Here is a 20914-nt window from a genome sequence, read left to right as displayed (position 1 = left end):
GGAGATTTGTTAACCTGGCACACTGGTGGGGGAGTTTCCAATTCTAAGAATCCTCCTGAATCCCATTCTCTCAAAGACAATTATCAATTTCTGAGCTAAGTGCAATATTCTAATTCCCATAACATTCCACGTGTGTTATCTACACTCCAAACAGACTCACTTGGAAAGATGTCCTTACTATATAAAACTTAAAGAGCAGAAACAGTGTATACCATGAGAGGTTGGAATAGCACAATTTAAGAGTGTGAACTCAAAACTGGGACTTGAATCCTGGCTCTGTCACTTAATTGTGTGGTCTTAGGCAGTTTACTGAATTTTCCTTTGCCTCAGTTTCCCTTTCTATGCAATATAGATAAAAATAGTGAGGATTCTACTTGTTCACACATCTTAAGTGCTTAAAACAGTACCCAACACATAGAAAATGCATAATTTTGTTCATAACATCCAAAAATTGGAAATGACTCAAATGTCCAACAAGTAAAAGGTTACACAAATGTTTTAACGTTTGTTAAATGTTATGGTACATCCAGGGGCACCTGTGTGGCTTAGTCAGTTGGGCGTCCAACTTCAGCTCGGGTCATGATCTCACCGCTCGTGGGTTTGAGCCCCATGTTGGGCTCTGTGCTAACAGCTCAGAGCCCAGAGCCTCCTTCTAATTCTGTGTGTCTGTCTGTCTCTCTCTCTCTCTCTCTCTTCCTCTCCCTCTCCCCCTCTCTCACTCATGGTCTCTTTATCTCAAAAATAAATAAACGTTAAAAAAAATTTAGAAATGGTATGGTACATCCATTCAATGGAGTGTCACCCAACCATATAAAAGGAATGAGCTGGACTTCAGCTTCCGGCTGTAATGGAGTCATGGGCAGCACATAAATCCTTCTGCCTTAAACAATTGGTAAATTTTTGCTATTAAATAAGTAGATGAATGAATAAGTGAATACAAAGATAGATATAGATAGATAGATAGATAGATAGATAGATAGATAGATAGATTTTAGCCTGAAAGAATATATCCAAAACTATCAACTGAAGTTAAAGCTACATTAGGAAGAAGAGTGTTTATGGGCACTCCTCCTCTTTAATATAATTGAGTGCTCCTGTCATGGGCTCCCAAGCCCCATTTCTTCTCCTTCACAGTACTCATCATATTAGAATTATCCGCTAATATTTGTCTTTTCACAACACTCTCTAGTGCCCTGTCCCACAACCTCAGTATCTAACACCAGCCCACATGCAGTATAAAACATGACAGGGCAATGCATCCTGGAGCCCCACTGCTAGATGTACAACTCAGCTCCGCAACACTGCCCAGCTACGTGACCTTGATTCACCCTTCCTGTGCCTCCCTTTCACTGCTCTGTCCAATGAGAAACAACAGGACCCTCCCTGGGGGTGCTTGTGAGGATTGGACATGTTTCTATGCACAAAGCACTAAGAATGTTGTTGCCACATAGTAAACCCTCAGTAAAGGTTAGCACTTGTGCCAGAGCAGAGAGGAATAAAAGTTTGTGAAGCAAACATATCTACCTTCAAACACCTGTGCACTGGTTGCTATGTTTTTTGTAATAAGTATGTAGGTATTACTTTTTACAATTAACAGACTTCCATTTAAGAATTTTTATAAAGTATCTATTCCATCCCTTCCCCTCCCCTCTAGGGTGGGTTACCTTTGAAACTGTATGAGATCCAGTAAGGCTACATGGGAATAAAATGAAAAGACAACTTTAAAAGAATCATTCCAGAGAGATCACAGGCACATTCTGTCTGAAATTTCTCGAAGCAGCAAAGCGGGGACAGATTAGGGACATTACCATTCAGATAGCTTCCATCTATTATTTCTTCCTAAAAGGCAAAGAAATAATGTCAAGTAAAACACCCAAAGTTGGCAGTTCCAGTAAAGGAGAGTTTGATTCAAAGAAAATGGGATACTCACCGCCATTTTTTGCAACAGGGGATACAAATCTGTAAGAAAGCCATTGGAGGTATAACTAGAACTGAAAGGTATAATCTTCAGAAATATAAACAAGGTTTATATTTATATATATAAACAAGGGTTAGGAAAAGAGCCCCCTCCCCCCAAAAAAAAGACTCACTCATGAGGGAAAATTTTAGTGAATTTTAATTTTACCTGTGCCAATATATGCCCAGTGTGAGAAAACTCTGGTTTGATAAACCCTTTTAGGGGAGCCTGGGTGGCTCAGTCAGTTAAGCATCGGACTCTTGACTTTAGCTTAGGTCATGATCTCATGGTTCATGAGTTCGCGCCCTGAGTCGGGCTCTGAGCTATTAGTGCAGAGCCTGCTTGGGATTCTGTCTCCCTCTTTCCCTGACCCTCCCCTGCTTGCTTGCTCTCTCTCTCTCTCTCTCTCAAAATAAAATATAAACTTTAAAAAAAGAAAAACCCTTTTAGAATAATCCTGAAAATCCTACATATATATGTGGATGGACACACACTCACACATACGCACACTTCCCAAAACACTTCACAGTATCATGTACCTACGTTGATCTACCCCCACTACATTCCCTAAAATGTGTGGAAACTACAACAGATTGTTCCTCCCTCAGGACTTACCCTGCCTGGAATCTGGAACTCTATGACTTGCCATTCCATGGCTCAGAAAAAGGAACAGGAAAACAATGTATGTCCTAGGTTCCCGGGACATCCTCCTGTAGTAATGCAAGCACAGAGGTAATTCAGGTTTGTATTTTTTAAATATAATTAAGAATGTTCAGAAGACAAAAGGGAAAAACAAATAGATCCAGAATCTCTTGAGGCTCTTTTTAACAAATTTTAGTCGGGGGCCGCCTGGGTGGCTCAGTAGGTTGAGTGTGCGACTTCAGCTCAGGTCATGATCTCAAAGTTTGTGAGTTCAGTTTGTGAGTTCAAGCCCCCCATCAGGCTCTCTGCTGTCAGTGCAGAGCCCACTTTGGATCCTCTATCCCCCTCTCTCTCCGTCCCTCCCCACTCTCAAAAAAACATTAAAATAATAGTAGTAATATTAATTAATTAACTAATTTTAGGGGTGCCTGAGTGGCTCAGTCAGTTGGGCATCTGACTCTTGATTTTGGCTCAGGTCAGGATCTTGTACTTCATGGGTTTGAGCCCAGCGTAGACTCCACGTTGGCAGCAAGGAGCCTGCTTGGGATTCTCTCCCTCTCTCTCTCTCTCTCTCTCTCTACCCCTCCCTCACTCACACTCTCTCAAAATAAACAAATAAACTAAAATAAATAAAAATAAAATTTAAATTCCATGTGCCTTGTTCCATCTAAACCCCTATGCTCGTTGAAGACGTGATCATCTCTCTCCTTGATGACAACAGTGGCCTGTTTATATTCTTATACCTGCTCCTTTCTCCTCAATCCAGCAGAGGAGTGGGCTCTGTTATATCTGACAAGGGGTTTATATCTAGACTATAAAGAAGAACTCTTACAATTCAGTAACTAGAAGATAAGCCAGAAGGAAGAAAAGATACAAACCTAAACTTCATTTTAAACAACAACAACAACAAAAGGCCAGTAAACTCATAAAAGATGATCAGCATCATTAGTTATCAGGAATATGTAAATTACATTCACAATTAGATACCACTACATAGGGGCGCCTGGCTGGATCAGTCAATAGAGCATGAGACTCCTGATCTCGGGGTTGTGAGTTCAAGCCCCATACTGGATGTAGAGATTGCTTAAAAACAAAATCTTAGGGGCTCCTAGGTGGCTAGTTAGTTAAGCGACTGACTTCAACCTGGGTCACGAACTCTCGGTTCGTGAGTTTGAGCCCCGTGCCTAGCTCCGTGTTGACAGCCCAGAGCCTGGAGCCTGCCTCAGATTCTGTGTCTCCCTCTCTCTCTGCCCCTCCCCTGCTTGAACTCTGTCTCCCTCTCTCTCTCTCTCTCTCTCAAAAATAAACATTAAAAAAATAAAATATCTCTCTAAAGATACCACTCCATACACTAGAATGGCTAAAAGTTTAAAAGACTGACAATACCAAGGGTCGATGATGATGGAGCAACCAGAACTCATGCACTGCTAATACAGCCACTTTGGAAAATTGTTCAGCAGTGTCTTATAAAGTTAAACATGCAATACTCTGATCCAGGATTCCACTGCTAGGTATCTACCCAAGAGAAATTAAAACTTATGTCTACACAAATACTTGTACAGTTTCATTCATAATAGCCAAAAACTGGAAGCAACCCAAATGTCCAAGCACAGGTGAAACTTTCAACAAATACCATTCAGTGGAAAATCACTCACCAATAAGTAGGAAGTTGGGACTTTTGCTTCCAGGTGGAAGTAATTGGCAGTAGATAAACCCTGCTGCCTTAAATAATTCGAAAACCAATCAAAATAATGAAGCAAAGGTTTTCAGACATTGCCCAACAACAAGGCGAAGATCCTAAGAGAAGGGAAACTGAGATTATAAAAAAAAAAATCAGTCTCTGCCCTGTGTTCCTGGCACAGAGCTCCTAAAACCTTGGTAAATTCCTAAGTGGAAAAAGTAATAGTAACATCTTTTGTTCCATTGAGGCACCTTTGGGTGGGCTCCTGGTTGGCTCCTGGCCAGGAACTGGTCACCAGAAAAAAAAACCAAGCCATGACTAGAAGCTTGGAATTTTCTAGCCCCACCCCCATCCTCCAGAGAAGAGAGAAGGGCTGAAAAGGGACTTAATAATTGATGGTGCCTATGTGAGGAAGCCTCCATAAGATCTCAACAGTAGAGGGTCTGGAAGCTTTGAGGTTGATGAACACATCCACACCAGGAGGGTGACACATCCCAACTCCACAGGGACAGAAGCTCTTGCTCTTGGGACCCTCCCAGACCTTGTCCTACGTATCTCTTCATCTAGCTGTTTATCTGCATCCTTTGTCTGATCTTTCCATAAACTGGTGAAAGTCAGTGTTTCCCTGAGTTCTGTGAGCTGCTCTAGCAAATTGACCAAACCTGAGGAAGCAGCTGTGGGAACCTCCAATTTGTAGCTGTTCGAACAGGCTTAGTTAGGTTGGGACAGGATGCCTGGAGGCCAGCAACAAGGAAGTCCTGGCCTGCCATGGGGAAGGTCAGAGCCCCGTCCAGGCAGCACTCCACAAGAAACCGGATCCAACCAGACAGGCCCAAGATGGCAGAAGCCGTGACAGGAAACCCCTGGCCAAATTAGGAAGAAAAAGCGGGAAACCCTGCTTCCCACCCCAAGAAATGAATATGTCCCCTCCCCCACCACAAATTAGCAACTGCCAATTGAAGATAGAAACCCAACCCGCCAGCCGTACTGCTCTCTGAGCTTCCCAGCTCTCATTTCTCACGAGTGTGCTTTCACCTTAATAAACTTTCCCGCTTGTGTTGCTCATCTGCCGTGCTGCGTGTCTGTCCCTAAATTCATTCTCATGACAAGAACAAGAACCTCTTTTTTTCTAAGCTTATTTGTTCATTTCGAGAGAGCATGTGCATGCAAAAGTGGGGGAGGGACAGAGAGAGAGAGAATCCCAAGCAGGCTCTGAGCTGTTAGAATGAAGCCCTACCTGGGGCTCCATCTCAGGAACAATGAGATCACGACCTGAGCCAAAATCAAGGGTCAGATGCTTAACCAACGGAGCCACCCAGGTGTCCCAACAAGACTAGACCCAGGTCTGGCTGGGCTGACATCCCAGGGGCCCGGGGTCTCCCCAGTTCACCTGGCAATGTAGCCACATCACACAGAAGTTGTAGGTAACCTGGAGACCTACTACGTGCAGCTGGTATTGAAGTGGAACAGGAGGGGACCAGTCTTTTGGGAATGAGCCTTTAACCTGTGGGATAGGACTGTACCTCCAGGTGGATGGTGTCAGAACGGAGTTAAACTGCAGGACACCCAGCTGGCATTACGGAATCGCGTGGTGTAAGGAAAACGTCCGCATCTTTGGTGACCAGAAGCGTCAGGAGTGTTCGTGTCTCGTGCTTTGTGCGGGTGGTAAAGGAGACACTGGGTTTCGAAGACTCACAAGAAAAAGAACAAAGAAGGAGGTGGAGAACTGGGTTTCCCTACTCAGGAGTGAAAACTGAGGTTCCCCCTTATACAAACACAAACATGCTGGGCCCTCGAAGTGCTGCAGGTGGCTGCCTGGAGTCGGCTTCCTTGAAATGGCTCCTAGTGCAGGAAAGGGGGCCACAGAGGACACTCCAAGGAGCGGGCAGGGGATGCGGGGCCTCCGATTACCTGGCACCAGCTCACAGGTCCACCGACAGTCATGTCATCTCTCAAATGATCCTCTCCAACAAGGGGTCACCAAACCACACCCCAATTCAAACAAGCTGCCTGGTTTTGCGTGGCTCACAAGCTAAAAGTGGCTTTTATATATATTTTTTAAATATTTATTTTTGAGACACAGAGAGAGAGCAAGAGGGGGAGAGGCAGGGGGGGGTGGGCAGAGGATGTGAAGCAGGCTCTATGCGGACAGCAGAGAGCCCCTATGTGGGCCTCGAACTCACAAACTGTGAGATCATGACCCAAGCTGAAGTTGGACACTTAACCTCCTGAGCCACCCAGGCGCACCTGGTGTTTGTATCTTTAAATAGTGTTTAAAAAAAACAAAAGAGGGGCGCCTGGGTGGCTCAGTCAATTAAGCAATTGACTTCGGTTCAGGGCATGATCTCATGGTTTGTGGGTTCGAGCCCCACATCAGGCTCTATGCTGACAGCTCGGAGCCTGGAGCCTCCTTCGGATTCTGTGTCTCCCTCTCTCTCTGCCCCTCCCCAACTTGTGCTCGCTCTCTCTCAAAAATAAATAAAATGTAAAACAAAAATAAAAAAAAAAACAAAAGAGCAGTATTTCTTGACCCACGACAATTTCACGTGTGAAATTGAAATGCTAGCGTCCATAAGTAAAGTTTTATTGGAACAGGGCCATGCCTGTTCATTTCAGTATTGTCTACGGCCGCTTGCACACTGCCACAGAGACTGTGCGATCTACAAAGCCGAAAATATTTATTCTCTGTTCCTATGCTGAAAAGTCTGCCAAGCCCGCGTTCAGAGCTACACACATATTTACAGAAGAAATGTGGTGTTGGAGATGGCTTGAAAATAATAGGGGAGGAAGTAGGTGGGAGGTGGTTATGGGTTGCCAACTGAAGCTGAGTGATGAGTACATGAGGTTCGTTAAATTCTTGTCTCCTTTTGTAGGTGTTTGAAATTTTCCATGTAAATGATTTTTTTTAATTTTTTTTTAACCTTTATTTACTTTTTTGAGACCGAGAGAGACAGAGCATGAACGGGGGAGGGTCAGAGAGAGAGGGAGACACAGAATCGGAAACAGGCTCCAGGCTCTGAGCTGTCGGCACAGAGCCCGACGCAGGGCTCGAACTCACAGACTGTGAGATCACGACCTGAGCCGAAGTTGGACGCTCAACCGACTGAGCCACCCAGGTGCCCCCCCGTGTAAATGATTTTTAAAAGAGAAAGCAACAGAGGAGACTGTGTGATTTTAGTGAAAGAAGGTGGAGAGCAGGGCACCTAGGTGGCTCAGTCACTTAAGCCTCTGGCTCTTGGTTTCAGCTCAGGGCATGGTTTGTGAGTTGCAGCCCCACATCAGGCTCTACTCTGATCCACGTGGAGCCTGCTTGGGATTCTCACTCTTCCCGTCCCTCTGGAGCTCTCTGTCTCTCTTAAATAAATAATTAAAAAAAAAAAAAAAGAGGGTGGACAGATGAGGGGGAGAGGGGAAGGAAGCTGATAGGATGGGCTGATAGGGTGGGCACCATCAGCAAAACAGGAGGGTCTTTCAGGTCAAGTGGAAGGAGGAGGGGGAACCACTCAAAATTTATAGGTCACATCAGATAAAAACTGGGAACTGTGTTTTGCTTCATCTCACTCTCAGGCAACCCACACCCCAATTACAGGACACCATCCTCTTGGGGGTACTAACAGGAACTTGAAGGGAACCCCCATAATGCACACCCACGGATTCTTAAGATTATTTTATAAGCCCCCCAGCATTCTTTCATACAGATTTCCCTGGTATTATCTAGCTTTCTTGAGCAAACAGATTCTTTAACCCCCAAGGGCACTTCCACAACCAGCTCTGAAAACAATTATGCTCACTTTACCGCCCAGGGCAAAAACAAACTGAAACTTTTGAAACCTACAAACACCAGAAGGTGCAAACTGCCAACAGGTTTGGAGGGAAGAGGATCGCACAGCACTTTGTAGACCTGTTCTGCCCCACCAATCCCACCCCCAAGGCTGGTACATTCAACTCTCATAATAACTCTTACTGGGTTTGGGTCTTTTGGGCTTTGGGGAAACTTTGGCCCTTTTTTCTCCCTTCCCTTTTGGTCAGCTGCCCTGGGGCATTGGCCTCATTCACAATTCTCCAGTTTCCCAGACAATGAGCCTTCTTGTGCTTATTGCCAGCATCTCCCTATTAACTCTACGGAGAGGTATATGATTACTGAAACAGATGCCCTGCTTTCTGCTGCACATAATGTCTTCGTTCCAAGGAAACCCCAGAGCATCACCAGTACGGGATTTGGTTTTAATTAAAAGCTCTTTGGGCCATTCTCTTTCAGGAGGCTGGCCAAAAGGATTGAATGGAGTGTGCAGAGCAATAATGATTTGGGAGTTGATTGCTTTCTCCAAGGGCCCCTCCCCTTCCCCACCCACCCCCACCCCGTCCCACCACTGCCCAGCCACCTGCAGACTGGTGGAAATCAGGCAGGCTAGGGCCGCCTTGGTGGAACCTATGAAAAACAGCAACAACAACCACAAACCAGAAAGGAACACAGTTTCCCGAGAAACCACGAGGGAGAATTTAGATGAACAGGGAGACCAACCATCCTAGTTTCCCTGGACTGAGGGGTTTCCTGGGACACACAGTTCAGCTTTAAAACAGGAAAAGTTGTGGGGCGCCTGGGTGGCTCAGTCGGTTGAACATCCAACTTTGGCTCAGGTCATGATCATGTGGTTCTGAGTTCAAGTCCCAGATCGTGCTTTCTGGGGTCAGCCTGTTAGCACAGAGCCTCCTTGGGATCTTCTGTCCCCTTCTCTCTGCTCCTCCCCCGCTTGCACTCCCCCCCACCCCAAAAAAGATAAATAATAAAAAAAACAGGATAAGTAGCAGGCAAAGCAGGATAAGCTGGTCACCCTACAGATGAGAAACATTTCATCCTCTATGAAACTTGCTGAAATGCTGGGAATTTCCCCCAATTTTGGCACATCCCATCCCAAACACAAACCAACCATTCACAATTATATGGAGTTTTACTGTCTGCAAAGCAGCCCGATGTAAGGTCTGCATCATGGGTGCATATATATGGGACATACAGATACTAACTTGGAGATTTTCCAGCGGAAAAAAAAAATCATGGTACAATTTTCATTGCTATTAATGCAAAGTGGGCGGACTTGTCTGGCTTGTAGAATAACAGGCTGATTGAACTGGATTTGGTGTTAGAATGGCCAGGCTCACAGCAGGCACACAAGTCAAAAGACTGCTTACTTTCTGGACTAGAGGCATGGAGGCCTGAGCTCTTGCCCCAGCTCTGCCTTTGAGGGGAAGACTCTGGACAGACCTTCCCCTTCCTCTTTTAGTCTCAGGGGGACAAAATGGAAGGTTTGGGATTCTGAGATAAAAGGAGAGGAAGAAAAGTCTCACTGAGCACCTACCATGTGCCAGCATCACGCCAGACCCTCCCCTCCACTTACTCTCTCCAACACACCGAAGGTTTACTTTCCTGGGTTTCACAAATGAGTTCATGGAAACACGAGGTCACACAACAAGCAGATAACAGAGAGGGAGTCCCAATGTGGGGCTGCCTGGCTAGTCATAATCCCAGCAACTACCGAATGTGAGAGAACTAAGTACGCGTCCCTCTAAATACCCGGTCTCACTGAATCCTTGCAGAACCTTTGAGGCAAATATTACCATTATCTCTGCTTCTCAGAGAAGGAAACTGGTTACAAGAAGTCAAACCACCGGCCCAAGGTCACACAGCTACTGAGTGGAAGGGTGGGCGCCCAAACCCAGAGCCCAGATCCCAAGCACTGACCAGCTCTGCCCCCCAGCCTCTCTGCTCAGCACCTGGAACCTAAAACTCCAGGTGGCCAGTGCCATCTCAAGGATAGGAGCTCCACTTTAACTTGAACCACCCAATTTGTGCTCTTGAACAAACTCCTTAACCTCTCCGGGCTTGCATTTCCTCCTCTATACAATGGGGATGGTGAAAGTACCTCCCTCAGGAAGGCTGTTGTTAGCATTTGCAAAGTTCATCAATTGATTCAAAGCAGTACCTCCCTCAGGAAGGCTGTGTTAGCATTTGCAAAGTTCATCAATTGATACCAAGCAGTGTCGGTGTAGGTGCTATTTGCTTTGGGTGCATTTTCCCATTTCTTGCTCACAACAGCCAAGAGGTAAAATATGGGAAATATGTAAAGAATTGCCTTGTATAGGATACAAGTGTGCTGTTTCGAAGAGACACATGCACCCCAATGTTTATAGCAGCACTATCAACAATACCCAAAGTATGGAAAGAGCCCAAATGCCCATCAATGGATGAATGGATAAAGAAGATGTATATATATACACACACACACAATGGAGTATTACTCAGCAATCCAAAAGAATGAAATCTTGCCATTTGCAACTACGTGGATGGAACTGGAGGGTATTATGCTAAGTGAAATTAGTCAGAGAAAGACAAATATCATATGACTTCACTCATATGAGGACTTTAAGAGACAAAACAGATGAACATAAGGGAAGGGAAACAAAAATAATATAAAAACAGGGAGAAGTACAAAACAGAAGAGACTCATAAGTATGGAGAACAAACTGAGGGTTACGGGAGGGGTTGTGGGAGGGGGGATGGGCTAAATGGGTAAGGGGCATTAAGGAATCTACTCCTGAAATCATTGTTGCACTATATACTAATTTCGATGTCAATTTAAAAAAAGTAAAATTAAAAAAAAAAAAAAAAAAGAATAGCCTTGTATAGAAAATAGGTAAAGAACTGAGCCAGCACTGGCACATATAAACACTCAGTGAATAATGGCTATTATTATTAGTGCTATTATTTTTGCAGCTGCTGTCATTATTACAAACGTTTCCATCATTGCTGTTCTTATTACTATTATTAAGTGGGTTTGAATCCCTTTCCTGGAAGTTTACACACACAGACACACACACACACACACCCCATCAAGAGCCCTTAAAGGCTCTGTGTCTGCCCTTGGCTCGCTCTCCTTTCTCGCGGCCCCCACGGCTGCAACCCACCCCAGCCCCAAGAACCCTTTTCTGCCCCTTCCCTGGGGAGGCCCCGTGGCGCGCCCCCGGCCCGCGCACGACCCCTGCGCCCCGGCCCGCCAAGCGCGCCTCACCTGCGGTGCCGGCTCCACCGCTGTGACTCGCGCGTGAGGGGCGAGGGGCGTGGCCACAGGCTCACCAGGGGCGGGGGCGAGCGGTGGGGGCGGTGCCAATCTGCCGGGCTCGACCTCCACTCCCGCAGGGGAGAATGGAAACGCCGCAGCCGCGGGGTCACAGCCGGAGTCTGGGGCTTTCTCTCCAGACGCCGGTGTGCCGCCTGAGGACGGGCGAAATGCACTCTGCCCCGCCCCTCTCTGAGATTGCAGCCAGGGAGGGAGGTTGAAAAGTTAAAGATAGAGCCACCAATTGCAACGTAGGGACTTTATTCGGATCCAGATGCAAACAGACTGTTAACAAATTATAAGACTGTCGGAGCAACGTGATCACTGGATACGTAAAGGCTACGTTTTTTAGTTGTGAGCATTGTAATGTGGTTCTGTTAAAAGTCCTTATGTTTTGGGGGCGCCTGGGTGGCTCAGTCAGTTAAGCATCTGACTTTGGCTCAGGGCATGATCTCCTGGTTAGTGGGTTCAAGCCCCATGTGGGGACTTGTGTGGATGGCTCAGAGCCTGGAGCAGGCTCGGATTTGGTGTCTCCCTCTCTCTTTGCCCCTCCCCTGCTCACACACACTCTGTCTCTCTCACTCAAAAATAAATAAACATAAAAAAAAAATTTTTTTAATCCCATGGGGCACCCGGGTGGCTCAGTCGGTTAAGCACCTGACTTCGGCTCAGGTCATGATCGCACGGTTTGTGGGTTCCAGCTCTATGTAGGGCTCTGTGCTGACAGCTCAGCGTCTGGAGCCTGCTTCGGATTCTGTGTCTCCCTCTCTCTGCCTGCCCCTTTCCCTGCTCGCGCGCTCTGTCTCTCAAAAAAAGTAAATGTTAAAAACATTTTTAAATGGGCATTAACAAAAACCATGTAATAGTAATTCAAGGAAATGATTTTATAATTTAAAAAAGCCAAATATTAAGTACCATGTGCATGCACTTTTATTAAAACTGGGAGGAAGTACACTGAAGTCTTGGGTTTGCATGGTGGGATTCTGCAGAACTGTTTTACATCTTTTCTAGTGAAAACATAATTGTGAACTCTAGAGATTTTCTGGCAATCGTTCAACTTTAATGAAACACATCTCAATACATGAACATTTTTAAATAGCTAAAATGCCTAATGCTGACATTATTTTCTCAGAGCAAAATTAGACCTTCTCTTCAGAAATGGCCACCTGTACTGTTCTGTTGCTCTCTGGTTGATATCGATATAATACTAGTGTTCAGCGTTGTCCAAAAAATCCTTTTATCCCTTGGTTTAGTCCTTTAACCAAGAAGCTTACTCTCAAGCCTTAAATGGTGGGAAATCTCTTCCATCCTTTGTCAACTTTTGATTTAGAAAATAGGTATCTGTGAGTTTCACATAACTCATCCTGCAAGGATAAAATTTTTACATTTTTACATTTCATTTTTACATTTTCTTATGTTAAAAGCTTATAAACGTGTATATGTGTGAGTATACACAGCATAGAAAAAAAGTCCAGGAGAGCACATACCAAAATGTTAATACTATTCTCTCTAGGTTTGTAGATTGGTAGTTTATTTGTGTTTTCTTCATTTCGCCTTCTGTAGATTTATTTTTTTGGTAACAAACATGTCACTTATAATACAAAAAGCAGCAAAGGCTTTATGATCAGTCACAGCCACCTTATAAATAATAAAAACAAGGTGGCAGGGGTGCCTGGCTGGCTCAGTCTGTAGAGCATGTGGCTCTTGATCTTGGGGTTGTGAGTTCAAGCTTCATGTTGGGTGTACAGCTGACAGTTAAAAAAGAAAAAGAAAAAAAAGGAAAAAGGTGGCAAAATCAAGTGTAGGAAAAACTGTTTTGTTCTGCTGAGTATAAAAAAGATTGCAGTATATTCTCAACTACCTCAACTCTAATACCATTTGACAATTTTTGAGGGTTCAAGGACATTTAAAACCAACATTCTGGGGGCACCTGGGTGGCTCAGCAGTTAAGTAAGTGTCTGACTTCAGCTCAGGTCATGATCTCGTGGTTTGTGAGTTCGAGCCCCACGTCTGTGCTGACAGCTCAGAGCCTGGAGCCTACTTTGGATTCTGTGTCTCCCTCTCTCTCTGCCCCCCCCCCCCCCGCTCATTCTCTCTCTCTCTCTCTCTCTCTCTCTCTCTCTCTCTCTCAAAAATACATAAACATTAAAAAAATACATATGCTGCATTGACTCCTAAACAGGATATAAGAAAACAGCATCTGGGTATTGTATCTGTTCTTAATTATTTTCTAGGACTTAAGAAGTGCAGGTGTATAAGACATTCCAATTTTACACGGTCATTTATTTGCGGGGGGGGGGGTGGGAATCTTTTCATTTTTACATATACAATATTGAAAATGATTCTTAAATGGCCTTGTAACAACAATGCACTATTTAATTCATGAGAATACAGCATATTGACTCTAAAATCCAGAGGGAAATCTTAAGTTCTAGTTATGTAATAATACTCTCCTAATTCTCCAAAAGTATACAATTTCCTAGCTAAAAAGAAGTACTTTGGTATCAGCACGGATTCCAATTCAGTGATATCAATATAAATAGCAAGCCACAAAGCACCAATTACTAGTATATGAAACCCAATGCCATACCAGTTGTGCTGTAAAAACAAATCATTAGGGAATCCAAATCAAAACCAGGAGATAACACCTCACATCCATTAGGATGGCTACTATCAAGAAAAACAGGGGCGCCTGGGTAGCTCAGTCAGTTGAGCATCCTACTTCGGTTCAGGTCATGATCTCACGGTTCGTGGGTTCAAACCCTCTCCTGCTTTGTGCTGGCAGCTCAAGCCTGGAGCCTGCTTTGGATTCTGTGTCTCCCTCTCTCTCTGCCAGGACAAATACTGTATAATTCCACTTACATGAGGAACCTAGAATAGTCAAATTCATAGAAAGCAAAATGGTGGTTGTCAGGGGCTAGAGGAAGGGGAAATGGGAAGTAATGGGTACAGAGTTTCAGTTTTAGGAAATGAAGAGTTCTAAAGACAGACGGTGGTGATGGTTGCACTGCATGAATGTACTAAATACCACTATATACCTAAAGATGGTTAAGGAGGTAAATGTTGTTATGTGTATTTTACTACATCTTAAAAAATTGGAAGAGAGGGGCGCCTGGGTGGTTCAGTAGGTTAAGCATCCAACTTTTGGTTTAGGCTCAGGTCATGATCTCACAGTTCGTGGGATTGAGCCCCTCATTGGGCTCTGTGCTGACGTCTGTCAGAAGGCTCTGTGCTGTGAGACAGCCATCAGCACAGTCTGCATAGGCTTCTCTCTCTTCTCTCTCTGCCCTCCCCCCTCAAATAAATAAACTTTAAAAGAAATTGGAAGAGAAATAATGGTACTGTTGTCAGGGAACACTAATAATTTTTAAAGTAAGCAACTAAATGGGATACGGTATTCTGAACTGGCTCCTAAAACAGAAAAGGTTCATTAGTGGGAAAATGGGCAAAATCCCAATGCTCTGTAGTTTATGTAGACTATGCCAATGCTAATTTCTTAGTGTTGGCAAACAGGCCATAGCTACATAAAATGTTAATATTAGGTGGGCGCCTGGATGGCTCAGTTGGTTACGTGTCCGACTTCGGTTTAGGTCATGATCTCAGTTCGTAGGTTTGAGCCCCACATTGGGCCCTGTGCTGCCCGCTCGGAGCCTGGAACGTGCTTCGATTCTGTCTCCCTCTCTCTCTGCCCCTCCCCCGCTCCTACTCTGTCTCTGTCTCTGTCTCTCTCTCTCAAAAGTAAATAAACATTGGGGCGCCTGGGTGGCTCAGTCAGTTAAGCGGCTGACTTCGGCTCAGGTCATGATCTCGCGGTCCGTGAGTTCGAGCCCCGTGTCAGGCTCTGTGCTGACAGTTCAGAGCCTGGAGCCTGTTTCGCATTCTGTGTCTCCGCCTCTCTCTGACCCTCCCCTGTTCATGCTCTGTCTCTCTCTGTCTCAAAAATAAATAAACGTTAAAAAAAATTTAAAAAAAAAAGTAAATAAACATTAAAAAAAAAGTTAACATTAGGGAAATTAGGTTAAAGGTGTACAGGAACTCTTTGTACTAGCTCTGCAAAATTTCTCTAAATCCAACGTTATACCAATATAGAAAATTTATTTAAAAATAAATTTTTTAGGAGCACCTGGGTGGCCCAGTCAGTTAAGTGTCCGACTTTGGCTCAAGTTGTGATCTTGCGGTTTGTGGGTTCAAGCCCAGCGTCGGGCTCTGTGCTGACAGCTCACATTCTGGAACCTGCTTTGGATTCTGTGTCTCCCTCTCTCTGTCCCTTCCCCACTCATGCTCTGTCTCTGCCTCCCCAAAATAAATAAATGTTAAAAAAATTTTTTTAATAAGTTTTTTTAAAGTGACAACTCGAAAAACTTCAAATTAATTCATACATAGAAGACAAAGACAACACGTATGTTAGAATCGATAAAGGAAGCAGTGAAATATGAATGCCTATACATAGCTACAGTAGATATAAAATTTTAATTTTTATTGTGCTGTTCCCTGTTGCCTAACTATTGTCTCATCATCCACTAACTGCAAAAAGGCAGGCTGTCGAATTTTATATTGCAGCAATATTTCCTTAATGATTCTGGGTGTGTATTTCCACTTAGATTACAAATGTTTCTTCGCGTGATTACAGTATGAACTTCTTCTGCCAGTTCATGATGGCGTATCTTTGATAAGTTGGTTGTAAGTTTGTGAGCATCTGGTTTCAAGTCAACTGGAAGCCCCAGTACGTGCTCAGTGGGTGCCCAGGCGGTACGAGTCAGACCAGACTGGCCCTGACTCAGTGCTCCGTTTTCCAACCGGAACACGGATGTGCCGGCTAGAAGCTTATTTGGATGGTACTCAGCTAACCGCACAAATGTGGTAGATCACCTTGAGTCACTGGAGGTCCACGTTGAGTATGTGCTGTAGTTGTTAGAAAAAAGGATCATGAAACATGTCTATCAGTAACCAAGTAGTGGGAAGCAACTGATGCAAATAACTTCAGTATGAATCCATTTAAACACTGTGTGAACACAAAGTGAAAACAAAGCTTTAATCAGCAAGAGGACGTGAACCAACTAAGTTTTACTTTATTTCCCAGCCCAGCTTCTTTTCTGTTGAAGGTCAACTCTCTAAAAACCGGGAAGACATACAGAAGGGTAAAATATACTATCATCGTTAACTACTCTGCACAAGGGAGCAATGGCTGAGGGTATTGTATCTTCTCTCCTTCCCTCCTCTGTAATCAGCAGCCTGAACACTCAAGGGGTTTACACTGCAGCTACAAGGAGCTGGGAATCACAGGTGCAGCTTGCCTTAACTTTCCCCATGACCTTCCAGGTCAATAGGTTAACATGCTTTGACCACAAATACGGCTCTTCTTAATTTCTCTAGCACAATCTTAAACTTGATACGAAGCACTTACACAAGGAATGGTGCGGAAAAGAAGGCAGCTTTATTGCACTTTGGGGAAAAAACAGGATTCCATGGGTGGGGGAAGGGGGGGGCGGGGAGGAAAGCCAAGGATACTCAGTAAGCAATACTGCCACCTAGTGGAGTGGTCACACGCCAGCAAGACTTTCAAGATCAGGTTCACAAATGTGATTGGATTTGCTTATTTAAATTTTCATCATAAAACGGAACTTTTAATACGCTGGTCTTCAGAGAACCTCAGATTTTGAGAAACGATTTGTATCTGTGCAATGCATAAATGAATGTGCTTGCCCTGCTTTCTTTTGGATAAAGAGAGGGGTTTTTTTTTTTTAATAGACCATCAAATTAATTCTTGATTTCCAAATTATAAAACTTTGCAGCAACCTGCCTCTTTGAATATCCATCACTCTTGCACTCTTGCTTGACAGTCTAAACGGCAAGATTATGACAATTTCTAAAGAAACAAAACTCAACTATGTAATAACTACATTAAGTTCACTCATTTCCTCTGTTTTTATAATCTAGGGTGCTAAGTATTTGCACTTCACTTATTTGAATTCCACAGAAAAAAGCACTAGAATGAACCAATAAAAATTTTGCCTAAGTCACATAACCCAACTCTTCTTATGACAACACGATAACAGTGACAGATACTGGTGTGAGGATGTGGGAATGCTGTTCTTAATGAGTAATAAAGTAATTCTTCCCAAGGCTTTAATTCTCCTTTATACCCAGGTGTTGCAGTAAATGTGTTGACTTGATGACTTCTATGAGCATATAAATGAGAATATTTAATGAAAACACCTGGCTGACAAAAAAAGGAACAAAGTCATGAGAATAACATATTGTTAATAACCACCATCTCAAATCCACATCTCTGTTATTATTACTGAGATTTTAGATTCCGGGTTAAGTGCTCTGCTCTCTTTGGAATGTGCACAATGGTTATTGATCTTGCTAATGAGTTCCTCTATTGCAACATTTGTGGGTATATGGTTAGAGGCACTCACGGATTCTAGAATGTATGAGTCTGACATGGTCTTTCTTCATCAATCCATATTCTTGGCCAATAAAGTCAGGAAAGGATTTTAGGAAGAACCAGATTCTGGGAAAGAGGTATACACGTGTGGAGTGAGAAGTTGAATTAAAACATTTTTAGGCAGACTGCATTTTGTCAGCAGGCGAGTGAATGTTTCAATTCTGAGAGCCTGAGATTGTCTAGGAAAACACAATTCTGAGTATAGGGTGGAAGTTATCACAGAGACAGAAGCCAGTGTTTTGCATTTGCCAAAGCAATAGGACATGGGCGTGGGGGGTGATCCCTGAAGTATGTGACCTGCATGAGGTTGTTTGAGGGTTAGACTGCCTCAGGGTTCACCACAATTTGCAATAATCCTCGCAGGCCCCCACCCAGTCCCACCCAGTCCCACCCAGTCCCAGTCAGAAGCCTTTCTTTACGACAAGTCAACCACACCTTGCACACAATGCTACTGTTTGGGCACCCCTGAAGCCAAAACAACAGAAGATCCCGGGGGAGCCTTACATTAATTCAAACAGAATGCCAGAGTCATCTCCAAAACAGTTTATTAGCATGATTAAAAACATTTTGTGAATAATGACAGAAAGAATTTCTAAACATGAAAGAGTATCAGTGGCTATACCTTATAACCAAATATTTGCAATCGAATGGACAGCTTTATTGCCAGTCTTCATTTTATTAAAAACAATCCATATTTATTGGTTCCATGTGAAGTCATGACTATTGCTTTGACTGAGAATGAGTCCCTACTGCAATTAAGTATAAAAAATATCTTCCATAATTGGAGTGTGGCCTGTATTACTGAGTAAAGAGCTGATAAAAATCCTCAAAGAGGTGGGTTTTTGTTTTTTAAAAACATTCCTTTTACACACTACAAAGAAATAATTAGTATTTTGGCTCTTTAAATTCCTACATGATATTTAGAATGGCAGTCCCCAGAGGTCCTCCCTTTACAGAATCGCCAACGCAGACCCTCTTCTGAAGTGTACATTCTTGGGTTGGGCTCTGAAGACTTGGGCCTCCGCGTGTTTATACTGGTTTGAGAACAAAGACAGCATCATCCAGAACGTAGTAGTCGTTGTACATGTCGCCTTCGCACAGGTACGGTAGTCTGGTGAAAGCTTCAATAACAAAACCAGCTTTTCTGAAAACTTCAGGCAGACTATTCACTTGTTCTTCCCAGTTCTGTCCCTTGATTTCTAAAATTTCTGATGGCTTCTCCCACTTGCCACCTACTAAAACAAATAGAAACATTAAGTTAAATTCTTGAACAAACAAGTTATTTAAAGAGAGAAGGGAGGAAGAACGGTATTGGCCAAGGACTTGGCATGTGCCAAACAATTGGTGCTTCGATGAAGGATTCCTCCTGAGGCATGAGGACAAAAAGATGAAGTTTGGAACCAGGTTACTGAGGGTGAGAGCAGAAATGTAATTCTGGGTTTATCTCGATCGAGAGCGCATACATTTACCTTCCCTGACAGATTTAGGTATTAGCCTCCGTTAGACCAACTGGGTTGTAATAGTTAATGGGTCTTGTAAAACTGCTCCTTAAGTACTGGAATATGGAAGCAGAGAGTTACCCATAAGATGTAAAGGAAGGGTTGGGATAAATGCAAGAAAATACACTCCTGATCTAATATATGTATGAAATGCATTGACCAGAAAGGTTTATCAGGCTGCAAACAGACCAACGAAGGCATTTACTTTACAAAGATCATCAGTGTGTTTTTTAAGGAAGTTGATCCACTCTCTTAACTTTTCATAACAATTTTATAAAAGTTAAGCTCCAAGACCAGAGAGATGTAGAACACTAGAAAGGGGAGTCAACCTAGCATTTCTGGGAATAGTGGCTGAAGTCTGTACAGTCATTTAAGATGCCTGAATGGGGGCGAGGGAGGGGGCTGGGTAAGGTCTTAGGTCTTCAAGTTCACACACTAAGCAGTGACTACAGACACACAGACCCACACAGGTAATGGTATATGTAATTTCTGGGGTGCTTTAAGGTATTGTGAGGTCTTAAAAATGCACACATAATTAAAAGTATTACTAAATTCAGATAGAGAATAACTTTCTGTGAGAAAATATAAGACCAATAGGTGCCTAGAGTACAAATACTAGAGTGGAAAGATTTTTCACTCTTCTTGGTGGCCCAGCACCTGGACCCTCTTCCTAGAGTCTTACAGGAGGCAAAGCCTGGGGAAGCAGCTTTCCCCACTGTTCCCTACAGCTAAGGCACTGGCACATGACCTAAGCTCAGACACACTCACCTGAGACATGAAATGAAGAGCTAGTGACCGAGAAAAGCTGGACTCAGGCTCCTTCTCTGGGGGGGGGGGCGGGGGGGGGCGGGGGGCGGAGAGCAGTGGCCATGAGACCCAGCAGCTAGGGCAGCATTAAGTGGCGTGAACAACAGAGTGTGGTCCATGCTATGGTGTCTATTGCTTGGCTGTAGACCCCACACAACTCTCCAGTCTTCCCAGTGACTATGTGAGCCCCCCGCCAAATCCTTTCAATAAATTCCCTTTCACTTACATCAGCCAGAGTCAGTTTCTGCTGCTTCCAAGGGAAAACCTGACCGATGAGGCCTCCACGGGGCAGGAGGTGGGGGAAGAGGGAGCCGAACACAGGGCCCACGTTTTATTCCAACAACACAGCACAAAGGGGTTAGTTACACAAAACTAAGGTACAACTAGTTCCCGTCACACAACATAGTTCTCATTGTTCACTAATTTTTCGCTTGTCTCTGTATGAAGACACTTCCTCTGCTTCTTCCAGCTTGCCAGCAGTTACTGGCCTAGCACTGAGCACACAGCAGTTGCCCCAGGGCCAGTGACTGAACTACTCTGAAGTTTAAAGCACGAATTACCTGTCAACGCTCTTTCCTGGGAATACACACTACATGTAAACCAAAACCCCACTCAAAACACCTAACACCTATGAGGATTTGTAAAATCTAAGAAAAAATTTATCACATAAACATTCAGAAATGTGCTCTAGGCTAAAATCTCAACTTTCAATGGTGAAACTGGGTTACAAACAGTTTTTACACAATTTCAAGAAGTTCCCAATTG

At 43.9% G+C, this 20914-nt stretch overlaps 2 protein-coding genes across 5 annotated transcripts in view; both read right to left on the bottom strand.

The window, feature by feature from the left end:
- OTOA (otoancorin) overlaps positions 1-11524 on the bottom strand; it is a 73313-nt gene extending 61789 nt beyond the window's left edge. The window contains exons 1-5 of one of the 3 annotated variants that reach the window (XM_027043043.2): positions 11345-11524; positions 2573-2667; positions 1931-1959; positions 1809-1839; positions 1665-1692 (exon numbers count right to left, since the gene is read on the bottom strand). In XM_027043043.2, coding sequence (XP_026898844.2) covers positions 1665-1692; positions 1809-1839; positions 1931-1959; positions 2573-2663 — 179 coding nt within the window. In that variant the 5' untranslated portion in view covers positions 2664-2667; positions 11345-11524. Of the gene's footprint in view, positions 1-1664; positions 1693-1808; positions 1840-1930; positions 1960-2572; positions 2668-11344 lie in introns of those variants that run through there. The other 2 variants (XM_053213291.1, XM_053213290.1) reach the window with 2 other exon arrangements.
- A 6847-nt stretch (positions 11525-18371) lies between these two features.
- Positions 18372-20914, bottom strand: part of METTL9 (methyltransferase like 9) — a 49583-nt gene continuing 47040 nt past the window's right edge. The window contains exon 5 of one of the 2 annotated variants that reach the window (XM_027043047.2): positions 18372-19075. In XM_027043047.2, coding sequence (XP_026898848.1) covers positions 18873-19075 — 203 coding nt within the window. In that variant the 3' untranslated portion in view covers positions 18372-18872. Of the gene's footprint in view, positions 19079-20914 lie in introns of both variants that reach the window. The other variant, XM_027043046.2, reaches the window with a different exon arrangement.

Source organism: Acinonyx jubatus, chromosome E3, assembly GCF_027475565.1.
Source record: "Acinonyx jubatus isolate Ajub_Pintada_27869175 chromosome E3, VMU_Ajub_asm_v1.0, whole genome shotgun sequence".
Lineage (NCBI taxonomy): Eukaryota > Metazoa > Chordata > Mammalia > Carnivora > Felidae > Acinonyx > Acinonyx jubatus.
Note: the sequence above shows the minus strand (reverse complement) of the source record. Positions and strands in the feature narration are given on the sequence as shown.